General features: G+C 36.5%; 1 protein-coding gene across 3 annotated transcripts in view; it reads right to left on the reverse strand.

Annotated features, from left to right (window-relative positions):
- Positions 1 to 3,849: 3,849 nt before the first annotated feature.
- LOC115222462 (kelch-like protein 9) overlaps positions 3,850 to 13,008 on the reverse strand; it is a 54,321-nt gene continuing 45,162 nt past the window's right edge. For all 3 annotated transcript variants that reach the window (XM_029792664.2, XM_029792663.2, XM_036511726.1), the window contains 2 exons: positions 10,383 to 10,594; positions 3,850 to 7,663 (listed from right to left, as the gene is read on the reverse strand). In XM_029792664.2, the coding sequence (XP_029648524.1) occupies positions 6,018 to 7,663; positions 10,383 to 10,518 (1,782 nt within the window). In that variant the 5' untranslated portion in view covers positions 10,519 to 10,594 and the 3' untranslated portion in view covers positions 3,850 to 6,017. The remainder of the gene's footprint in view (positions 7,664 to 10,382; positions 10,595 to 13,008) is intronic.

Genomic DNA, 13,008 nt, shown 5'->3' on the forward strand with positions numbered 1-13,008 from the left:
ATATATATGTATATATATAAAAATACAAAATGGGACAAGAAGGCAAAACATCCAGACAGTTAGGTGATACAGAAGAGGGACAACAAAACATCCAGAGAGACGATACAAAGAAAACAAGGATGGGACATTCGGAGTTTTCTTTTCTCAGTCGAGTTCCAGATTATCTTTGCAATTTCGGCTGGTTGTACTTGAGATTGCTCCAATTTGGCCAGCCCAAAGGAAAAACTAAGCTAAGAGCATTAGATTCCTTGGAAGAAGGCAGCAAATGTATATGAAATCAAGGACAGAAAAAAAACGGAGAATGTTACACAAATACAAATAGCAAGATATAAAAACAGGTGTCTTTCGACTAAGGACGAATTAAATTAAGCTGGCGTGTGTGGAAATAAAGCTTTACATCAGGGATACAAGATTTCACAGGCACAGGGAGGAATATAGATGTTGCACAGACGACGGTGGCACCAAGAAATAAAGATCAGGCTTGGCTGAGCACCGGTCACGTGGGGAGAGAAGAGAGAGAGAGAGGGAGGCAGAGGGACAGAAGAAATAAGGAGGGGCGAGAAAAATAACAGGGAAACAGTGAAATGAAAAGAGGAGGGAAAGTGAGCAAGAAGAGAAGGCAAGGAAATGTGAGAGAGGGGGAACGAAAGAACAAAGAGTGGAATGAACAAATAAGCATGAAAGGGCTGATAGAAAGAAAGAATAGAGTCGTACAAGATTTAGATAAAATATATTTACATATAAGAGAACAAAGTGCACGTACACTACTATATATATATATATATATATATATATATACATACACACACACAAAATGGGATAAGAACGCAAAACATCCAGACAGTTAGGTGATACGTAAAAGGGACAACAAAACCTACAGATAGACGATACAAAGAAAACAAGGACGGGTCATCCGTAGTTATATATAAGGAAAATGAGACAAAATAGAAAATGTTAAAATAATTTTATCATGAATATTCTAGTACCGGTTTCAGTCTTTGCGATTTCTTCAAGTCAGAGTAAAGCATGAAAAACAATTAAATTGTGGTTCTATATTTAAGAGATGAGGAATTATATACATTATTTACATTAGATGGACATTTGTCCTCATCTTGTTAACACAACGTTTCAGCTGATATACCCTCCAACAAACAAGATGAGGACAAATATCCGTCAAGTGTGAGTAATTTAATTAAATTGTGGAAAAAATTAATTAAAATGTCTTTTGAAAATATTTCCATAGTTTTCAAATACAAGGGACATTTTCTTTTTTTCTTTCTGTCTGTCTCTTACCGCTGTGAAGGCTTGGTAATAGGTAGTAGCAGTTCTAAAAGAACTGCACAGGAGTAAAAGAGAGAGAGAGAGAAGGACAGTAAAAAGGAAAATGTCCTTTGTATTTAAAAACTATGGAAATATTTTAAACAAACATTTCATTTCATTTTTCCACAATTGTCTTTTATGCTTTACTGTAAGACTGAAACCGGTACTAAAATGTACTTCATGATAAAATTATATCAACTTGTGTTCCTTTTCAACCTTCTACACACACACACACACACACACATACATATTGTTGATCGTAAGAATTTATAAAGTTTTGAGAGAACATGAAATAATTTTTTTAATACTGGCTCTCAAGGCACATCACAAAGTTACAAATAACAAATACTGGATTGAAAAATCATTTTGAATAGGAAAAAGTTTTTTAACCTGCTATTATTTATAGCTTTATATGATGTGCCTCGAGAGCCTATGTTCTAAAAAGTAATTATATATATATATATATTTTTCCATGCTAGCAAGGGTTGGATGGTTTGACCGGGGTCTGGGAAGCCTGGAGTCTGGCACAGCCTCCTGGCTTCCCAGACTCCGGTTGAACCATCCAACCCATGCTAGCATGGAAAACAGACGTTCAACATCATCATCGTTTAACATCTGTTTTCCATGCTAGCATGGGTTGGATGGTTCAACTGGGATCTGTGAAGCCAGAAGGCTGCATCAAGCCCAGTCTGATCTGGCAATGTTACTACGGCTGGATGCCCTTCCTAATGCCAACCACTCTGTAAGTGTAGTGGGTGCTTTTTACGTTCCACCGGCACAGGTGCCAGACGGGGCTGGCAAACGGCCACAGTCGGATAGTGCTTTTTATGTGCCACCGGCATGGAGGCCAGTCGGGGCGGCGCTGGCAATGGCCACGTTCGGATGGTTCGCTTACGTGCCACTGGCACTGGTATCACAGCTGCAATTTCCATTGATGTTGACGATGATGACAATATGATATGATATATATATATATATATTTATATATATATTGCTGACAGAAGGAAAAGCAAGTGAGATTCATAATTATTTCTATTTCTACCTCTACTTCTTTGTTTGTAAATTCTAAAAGGTACATATCTTTTAATGTAGTACAACTTTCAAAAGAATTTATATTAATATCATTTTAATATTGCATTATTTAATGTCCATTTTTCATGCTAGCATGGGTTGGACAGTTTTACAGGAGTCGGCCAACTGGAGAGCCGCACCAGGTTCCAGTCTGATTTGGCTTGGTTTTTACAGCTGGATGCCCTTCTCAATGCCAACCACTTTACAGAGTGTACTGGGTGCTTTTATATGGCACCAGCACACACGAGTCCACAAGATTAGAATCATTCAGCTGAAGAGGGATGTAGGGGTCATGTCTGTATGCATGGACAACTACAACTTTACTTAGCTTGACATGTCTTCTCAATCACAACAAACCGCCAGAAGTCTTGGTTCCTTGTTCTCCTGTCTGTGAGGCCCAACATCTGAAGACTCTTTCTTGCCACTTCATCCCATATCTTCCTGGGTCTACTCCTCCTGCATATTCCTTTTATAATTAGAGATGGGCACTTTTTCATGCAACTGCGTTCATTCATACACATCACATGACCAAACCAGTGCAGTCGTCTTTCTTGCACACAACATCTGATGCCTCTTAACACCCAGTTTTTCTCTCAAATCCCTTGCACTCTGTCAAATATATACACTGACATTACTCATCAAGCTGAGCATACTGGCTTCATTTCTTTCAAGCCTTCACATATCCTCAGTAGTTACATCCAATGTCTCACTGCCATGTAGCATAGCTATATGTACCCAGGCATCATAAAATCTGCCTTTCACTCTGAGGGAGAGGCCCTTCATTACTAACAATGGTAGTAGCTCTCTGAAGTTCATCCAACCTATTCTTATTCTATGCTTTTGGAACAACCTCCCCCACTACTAACTCAGTCACCTAAGTAATGGAAACTATCAACTACTTCTAAGGACCCCTCACCCCCGAGATTTGAGGGATTCTAATTTTTGTACATTCCTGGTGTTTAATGTACTTGCACATCTGCCACATCTATTTTACATTAGAGAAAATGTGATGCAAATTCATGTTTAAGAGATAAATTTGGTACTTGGGTCCCTTAAGCACAGTATTAGATTAAACAGTGTTGCTTCAAAGAAAGTTAATAATTTTAACGTTATATAATTAAATGTAATTAAAGAAAATAACATAACAATAGATAAATAACCTACACAAAATAAATAAAAAAATAAGCAAAACAAATAAAATATTGCAATTAACAAATTCATAATTTATATAACCTATATATTTGAAATAATACATTTCATAACACACAGGAATTAGTAATTCTTAACAACCCTCAATCAATAGCAATGTAAAGCTGATACACTTTAGCTGCCAGAAGTTAAGTTGTGTAACTATTGTAATAAAACAACAATTTCTATATTTTTCTGTGTTTTTATTCTTAGCCTTCCAGTAAGGTTTCTAGAACTCAATAGGCTTTCATTTTTTTTTCTTCATTTTCTTTTGTTTTTTTTTTCTTTTACATAACTTAAAAGTCACTGGGTACAGGGTTTACCAAAAAAAATTATAAAAGTTGATAATGATTATTTTTGTATATAACTGGAATGCCAAAAACCTGTAGATATCCTCAAGTGACTGTTACAGAAGATAAATTCTGTGGGTTAAGTGCTGTGCAAAAATCAAGAAAAAAAATTCTTAAAAGACTCAATGTGAGTGTTGCAGATGAATTGATGGGTGTAATACAATGATTTAAGAGATGTTTAAAAGAAAGCAGACACAGTTACTGAAATTATTACATGGAAGGAGTAATAAAAGAGCTTTAAAAAATTGAGAGATTAGAAGAAAATTTTGCTAATAAAATAAATGACTATTTTTCTTTTTTTTTTTAGAATACTATTGAGAATAATTATGAATGAAAAGGGGACATGTTTTTATTCTTGGAGAAGTTTGTGGTTAGTTTAGAGTTAGAAACTATTCAGCTAGATTATTATTGTGAACAGCAAGCCACATTTGCTTGAGGTAGTTTTCAACATGTAGAAGATATGGTTTTAATTTATTTATGGTTTTTCAAGATAGGTTACTGAATTACTTACAGAAATGCATTCAATATGAAGAGTCTTCAAATTGATTATATAAATAGAGTTCATTCTCTCTCTCTCTTCCTCTCACTAAAGTGTATTAATTTTTTTTGGTTTGCTTGTTTTTGTATTTACTACTGCAAGTCAGAAAGATTTTTCACTCATGAAGGGCATAAATAAAAGATGTTTACAAGATTCCAAAACAAACTAAATAAACCGAAGACTGAAGATTGTATGATTAATGATTATCAAATGAATAACAGGATTCAAAGAGAAAGAAGATCATTAATAAAATTAAAACAGTTTGGAGAGATACACAAATTCTGAAAGACATTTTATGTAATGTTCAACTTGAACAGAACACCACTAACATCTACAGATATAGAGCAATAAGCACAAATGGTGATTATCATGTAAATCATTATGATTATAACAATTACATTCCTCTGCCATGCTCTTTCAAAAATCTGTAATCATGTCAATGGCATCTTAAATTTTTGTTTTGATTATGTAAAGTTTTAGAATAATTCCATTTTAATGAAAATGCACAGGAAATATTTTAATGAATTAAGTTTCAAACTGGAACAAAAAGTTTGTAATGGAATATAAATTATTAACAGTTAACTGCTGCTTTTCAAGTCACTGACTTATAATTCTGATACATTATAAGTTTCCACAGTATCAATTCACAGGTGTTTGCATTACACTACATCTAAAGTAAATAAAGTTCCTTGCTCAATGCTGCCCAGCAATGTTAGAAGCAAGGGTGTGCTCACAACCTTCAGGGTAGGAGTCTGCTACTTTAACAACAACAACAATACACACAGCATATCTGTTGTATTTTTTTTTAAATACTTCTTTGTATAAAAAAGTGATATTGCTCATTAATTGATTACCAACATTAAAGAAAGATGATTAAGAGTTTTTTTTTTCAAAATGTCTACCTATTCTGTTATGGAAGTCTCCATGCTTTTCTTTTAATACTGGATAATGTTCTTAGTGGTATAACTTGTATGCTTTACACTGAACCCAAAAAATGGAAGCTTAGATATTACTACTTTACTACGGACGGTCTTGGAACTAAAATAAAAAGCACACGTCATTTGATATTGAAAGCCATTAGATAATAAGGAAATGAATTTGTATTTCTTGAATACTGAATTAATTTTTGAAAAATTTCTTCATAGAAGAATTAGTTTGGACTCAAAATGCAACCAAAAAAATTAATTTTCTTTTCATTTCCACCCAAAATTCAAATGTTATCTGTAGCTGCCAATATAATAAGAGACATCCAAACCTATTTTAACAGATGGTGCTTATAAATTACTTCACTAACCCTTTTCAATTTCATGATTATTTTATATCTACTTTAAGAACTTTACTTATAAATATATTTCACTAATGTAAGTCTATTATTAATTATATTATACCAAGTTACTGCTATAAATATCCAATATTATTGTACAGAAATGGATAGACATAAAATAAATATATCCAGAGGCATCACCAAAGAAATGTAGTACAGCAGTATGAGAGTGTAACAATCTAAAAGTAAAAATTTCCAACAACTTGAAGGAAGAATTTTTTGACTCTCATATGTCATCTATATTATAAGATGGTAATTTTAAAGTACAGTACCCAACACCTGTTAGACTACGTGGTAAAGCACCAACTGTTTCCCAAATGCCGGTATAAACATCAAACCTAGAAACTAACTTCTGTCCAGTCTTTGTTTGAACGTTATACCCTCCTAGAACATATATTTGATCGTTATAAACGACACAAGATGCTTCTTTATGTGAAATGGATAATGGAGCGATAATAGTCCACTGATCAACAGCAGGATCATAGCATTCAGATTGCATCACAGGCTGAGCTTGTTGATTTGCATTTAGGTTGCAACCTCCAAAAACAAACAATTTATCTTGCGCCACACACATCACATGCCATCCACGTGGAGTTAACATTGTTGCCATATCTTCCCACTGATTTGTCAAAGGGTCATACCTTTGCATATCAGGAGTGAAATGATTTCCACTGTAACCACCTGAAACATAAATATAATTACCAAATACAGCTCCTGCATGGGCGTGGTAGGACATGGGCATTGGGGCTATCAAATCCCATGTATTGTCAGAAGGATCATAACACTCTGCACTAGCAAGACTGCCATCTTTGTACTTTCCTCCAACTGCGTATATTTTATTATGTAGTGCACCAGAAAAAAAGTATGCCCTTTTATTCAACATAGGACAAATTTGATACCAGTTGTCAAATTTTGGATCATATCGTAATACTAAATTCACAGCAGACTCTCCATGAGCACATTGGGTTGTACATCCACCAAGCACATACAAAAAGTTATTAAATACGACAACTTGCATGTGACTCAAAGCACTCGGGAGAGAAGCAATTTCTTGGCGATTTAATAAACTGTTTGCAGTAATTTTTGAGTCAAATATATATATTTCATCATGGACACATGGGTTGGGATGGATTTCTCTTCCACCAACACTTACTAACCGCTCGACAAATGAACGGAGTTGAACATTAAGGGAAGCAATCAAAGGCTGTGAATGAGGAACAACATGGTAGTTGAGAGCTTGTAAAACCATCTGTCGCAATTCTGGAATAGACATCATCATATCAACACTTTGAACATGTTGAACTAAATCAGAAGGACTAATAAGCGGAAATCTTATCAGTTTCATTAAACTGACAGCATGACTCTCATGAGCACTGTCTTGACGAAGCCAATCCCATGTTATTGTAAAGATATCAATTTCTCGAAGACTTAAATTCTCACTATTCAAGCAGTTGAGCATCTGTTCATAAGTCAATAGATGCAAGGTACCTTCACGGGCAATCTGCATCAAATTCTTTGCTATAAAAACATCAATTTGCTTCAATGCATTATTCATGCTGTAAAGTTTGGCTGTGTTGATAAAATCATAAAAATTTGTTGTTGTCATGCCACTGAGGAAATTTCTCTCACAAAATTCTATTACAGGAGTTACTTGGAGATGTGTTGCTGCAGCAATGACATCAAAAATGTCATCTCCTTCAAGACATGTAGTAGATGTATAAATTATCTCCAGAACTTTATCCAGTCCTTTGCTGGTGACACCTTTCAGTTCTATTTCTTTTTGATGACTCTCCCTCATCCCACCGGTAAACATAGAACGGAAGTAGTCCGAGCAGGAAACAAGAATAACTCTATGAACATGGAACTTATGACCTGAAACAATAAATAAACAGGTTTTAAGGCAAATAATAAATTATTGTTGAAATAATGGTTATAATAATGAATCAGTATCAAAATAACATTTTATTTCTCAAACAACAACAATTAACTTGTGGTTCTATATTTAAGAGATGAGGAATTATGTACATTATTTACATTTGACGGATATTTGTCCTCATCTTATTTGTTGTTAACACAACGTTTCGACTGATTTACCCTCCAGCCTTCATAAGGTGTCTTGGGGAAATTTCAAACCTAGGTTCTCATTCCTAAGGTATTTTTCATCGTTATTATTATTATTTTTATTATTATTCAGGTTACTGATTGGAATCGAACTTGGAATCTTGGGGTTAGTAGCCCGCGCTCTTAACCACTATGCCATATGCCCATGGGCATATGGTGTAGTGGTTGTTCGATTCCAGGTAGTGGCCTGAATAATAACAACATCGAAAAATACCTTAGGAATGTGAACCCAGGTTCAAAATTTACCAAAGACACCTGAAAAAGGCTGGAGGTTATATCAGCCGAAATGTTGTGTTAACAACAAACAAGATGAGGAAAAATATCTGTCAAATGTAAATAATGAACAATTTAATTATCTTTCATCTCTTGCTTGTTTCAACCATCATACTGTGGCCATGCTGGGGCACCACCTTGAATTCTTTCAATCGACAGAATCAATCTAGTACTTAGAGACTTATTTATTCTGTCAGTTTCTTTTGCTGAACCAATAAGTTACAGGAATACAAACAAACCAACATTGGTTGTCAAGCAGTGGTGGGACACACACACACCTACATATCTACATATACAACAGGCTTCTTTCAGTTTCTGTCTACCAAATCCACTCACACTTGCCCAAAGTGCTATGTAGTGGAACTGAACTCAGAACCACGTGGTTGGGAAGCAAACTCATTACCACACACCAAAGTAAAATACTGAAATGTGAAAGTATGTTGCTTCATTTCAATGATTTTCTTAGTTTTACAAAACACAAAACAAGTGATTTCTTAGAAACGATGCACAAGACAAGAAATATAAGATGGAGTGGGGGAGGGGGTTAATCAGTATTAATAACCGACAGTTCATGAGTGGTGATTATTATTATTTTGGCCTCAGAAGGATGAATGACAAAACTGTCCTCAGCAAGACACTGAATAATAATTAGGCATGGTTAAACAGCAAAAGATGATGAAACTGATGATAATGATGTTTATTCTCTTAAGAGAAAACTTGACCATTTAATATTCATAAAACTTTCATAGAATGAAATGCTTTAACCCTTTAGCATTTAAACCGGCCATATCCGGCCTAAAATATTCTGCCTGTTTTATGTTCAAACTGGCCACATCTGGTCTCTCACACCAACCCTACACATCATCCTATAAATTAACAGCTACCTCATTAAAATCTAATAGCTACAATGTAGATGAAGAAGCATTAATTTTGGCAGAATAATGTGAACACTAAAGGGTTAAATATTTTAATCTGTTGAAGGTGCAGTCTTTTTATTCCTAGTTTATTACAAGTCAGTGTAATTGAAAATCAGTGTAATTGAAAACCTGAATGACTGAATCAATAACATATTACTTCTTATTATATCACAAGCAAGTCTTATCTTATAAACAGAATACTTATACTCAATGGTCAAATTTACTCCGTCATTAAGTGGGTATCACAGGTGATATAATTTATAGGTGTAGACAGTAGCTCTCCAGAACTGAAAAGTATTTTGTTGGTTAGCATTACTTGGTTCAATTCTTTTAGCAGAGAAAGATATCTATTATAGTCCAGTGTCTTATCCACTGAATGCTACAGAAACCAGAAATGACCATCTGATGGGTATTTGGCAGTGGTTCTAAAAGAATTGGTTTAGCGAAATAATCCATAGCTTAGAAACAATATCATTTGTGGAACCCAGATAAGCTATTCAGAGTTGACAGTTGGTGTGATCCATGATAGATATCTATTGATCTCTACATGATTTCCAGTGGAAAAGGCATGTCTTGTCTGAGCAGAGTGCCCATGCAGTATCCAGTTTGAAAAAAATATAACTATAGTTGCAAAACGACTTTCATCATCATCATCATCATTTAGCGTCCGTTTTCCATGCTAGCATGGGTTGGACGGTTCAACTGGGGTCTGTGAAGCCGGAAGGCTGCATCAGGCCCAGTCAGATCTGGCAGTGTTTCTACGGCTGGATGCCCTTCCTAATGCCAACCACTCCATGAGTGTAGTGGGTGCTTTTTACGTGCCACCCGCACAGGTGCCAGACGGAGCTGGCAAACAAATTATTAATCAATTTTCTACAATGGAATAGCACAAATTTTTTTAGAAAACTGTCATTGTGTTAACACTTTAGCATTCAGATTACTCAAATGAAATGCTAATACATTTCCATTATTTTGAATTAACTATGCATTGTCTCATAGCTTATAGCTCTGAGATTTCAACAATCTGATTGTTTAATTTTAGAATGATAATGTAGGGAAGGTGTAAGAAGCCAGATCTGATCAGTTTAAACATAAGACAGGTAGAATATTTGGGCTGGAAATAGCGAGTTTAAATGTTAAGTGGTTAACAGTGAGATGGGTGATGGGCCCCAAATGTGGTTCTCTGTATCATCTACAGTAAACAGTTAATACAATTTCTGGCTTAATTGATTATCCACGTAATGTCCCAAATAGAATTTCTATAGAACCTGAAATCTTACCTTCAGCAATAAGAGTCACATCACACAAAATTTTGTCATGTTTCAGTTTATTAAGACCCTGTAGAATTTTCATGCCATGTTCTTTCTCCTCTGCCTTTAAGCTTTCATTTTGCTTTTTATCTGGACATTCAGCCATAGTACTAGATAACTTAAGTCAGCAAATTAGAATAGAGTCCATCATCATCATCATCATTCCAATATGCATATGTCATCTGTGAAAGAAAAGACAGATAAAGACATTCAAAATAAATTATCAATCAATTAGAAAAACGCAGATTTGAACGAGGAATTAAAAATTTGTAGTAGAAATACAATTGTGATCAGGGTTGCTGATGCTGGGGTTTTTTTTCAAACCTCAAAAACATTCATGAAAATAGTACACACATACACACACACACACACATGATATGATAATACATAATGTGAATTTGTATCTGGCCTCCGCCCCGACTGGTCTCCGCCCCGACTGGCCTCGTGCCGGTGGCATGTAAAAAGCACCATCCGTTCATGGCCATTGCCAGCCTCGCCTGGCCCCCGTGCCGGTGGCACATAAAAAGCACCATCCGATCGTGGCCGTTTGCCAGCCTCGCCTGGCCCCTGATCCGGTGGCACGTAAAAATCACCATCTGTTTGTGGCCGTTGCCAGCCTCGTCTGGCCCCCGTGCCGGTGGCACATAAAAAGCACCATCCGATCGTGGCCATTTGCCAGACTTGTCTGGCACCTGTGCGGGTGGCACATAAAAAGCACCCACTACACTCATGGAGTGGTTGGCGTTAGGAAGGGCATCCAGCTGTAGAAACACTGCCAGATCAGATTGGAGCCTGGTGCAGCCTTCTGGCTTCCCAGACCCCAGTTGAACCGTCCAACCCATGCTAGCATGGAAAGCGGATGCTAAACGATGATGATGATGATGTAACTGTTTGAATATAATTATCACCTGATCAAATGATCTGTGAGACCAACAAATGATTTTGGTCTTTTACCAGCTGAAGTATTTCATTTATGCCACAACTGCAAAGGATATCAGTAGTTTGCTGATTGAACTGGTTGATCCTGGCCATTGACAGTTTACCGTCTGTTCATCTGCTTGTTTTCAACATTGCCTGGCTCAGGTGGTTAAGTGCAATTTAACACACAGCTGGGGCCCTAAAAGGTGCTACTACTCCAAGGTCTACAGAGTAGACTCGGGAACAACTGTGTCTAAGAAGTGGTTCCGCAATCCTCAGAATCACTGGAATTCCCAAACCATTCCTCCGTTACCGTTTGCCATTCAATGTCACACCCTTGAACATAAAACACCAGAATGAGAGTGAAAGGGAAACGAGTCAAGCGTGATGAGAGAGAGAATTTGGGGATACGATAGAAACAGTAAAGCAAAAAGCAAAAAAAAACTGGCCCATACAACTTCAGCCTATCTACTTAACAAAGAAAAGTTGTCATAGGCGCAGGAGTGGCTGTGTGGTAAGTAGCTTGTTTACCAACAACATGGTTCCGGGTTCAGTCCCACTGCGTGGCACCTTGGGAAAGTGTCTTCTACTATAGCCTCGGGCCGACCAAAGCCTTGTGAGTGGATTTGGTGGACAGAAACTGAAAGCAGCCCGTCGTATATATATATGTATATATATATATATATGTGTGTGTGTGTGTTTGTGTGTCTGTGTTTGTCCCCCCAACATCGCTTGACAACTGATGCTGGTGTGTTTACGTCACCATGATTTAGTGGTTCGGCAAAAGAGACCGATAGAATAAGTACTAGGCTTACAAAGAATAAGTCCTGGGGTCGATTTGCTTGACTAAAGGCGGTGCTCCAGCATGGCCACAGTCAAATGACTGAAACAAGTAAAAGAGTAATATCACAAGATATGTGTTCTTTATCTTTCTCCTGGAAGCAAATAATCAGTACAAGGCTTTAGCAGAATTAGTAAGAAAGGAGACAGGGTACAATGTAGGTAAATGATGTATAGACAAATATTTTGGAGAAGAGGACAAACAGAAGAAAGCGTGAAGAGCTTCAGATGGGAGGTGAGTCAACAACAGCTCCTTAAAGAAGGTGCACTAACAAAAGATGGCTACATGTAAACTATGTGGTGAAAAAGAGGAGACAGTCGTGGATGTAGCTTCTGAATGTAAAGTGTTTGCTCAGAATGTTTACAAAAGCTGGACACTTGGTAAAGAGCTACGATCATCATATCATGGAAAATCTGCAGAAAATTTCAATTTGAACACAAGGAAAGATGACAACACCATAAAACAGAACATGTCCTGTTTGCGGTGGGGGTTGCAGAAAGATCAACGAGCAGCTGAGGGGAGTGGGGGGTGACAAGCATAGGTCTCTGGCTTGGAGCAATTAAGTATTTGCACACAATTATCGTCAAAACGAATGTGCTGCTTAACCGATGTTGCTTGCCTGTAGTAAAACAAAGAACGTAAGAAAATGGAAAAATACCAGGATCTAAGACATGAACTTCAGAGAATCTGGAATTACCATAAAGCTTACTTATCCTAATTATAATAGAAAGCCTCAGAAAAGTTCTACAGTTCTAAGAAGTTTGCAAAGTTGATGAAGGATATTGAAATGAATTTCCTGATACTATAGAAAGCTAATTTATTTTGTACAGCAAGAAC

The sequence above is a fragment of the Octopus sinensis genome, linkage group LG20 (assembly GCF_006345805.1).
Source record: "Octopus sinensis linkage group LG20, ASM634580v1, whole genome shotgun sequence".
NCBI classification, from domain to species: Eukaryota; Metazoa; Mollusca; class Cephalopoda; order Octopoda; family Octopodidae; genus Octopus; species Octopus sinensis.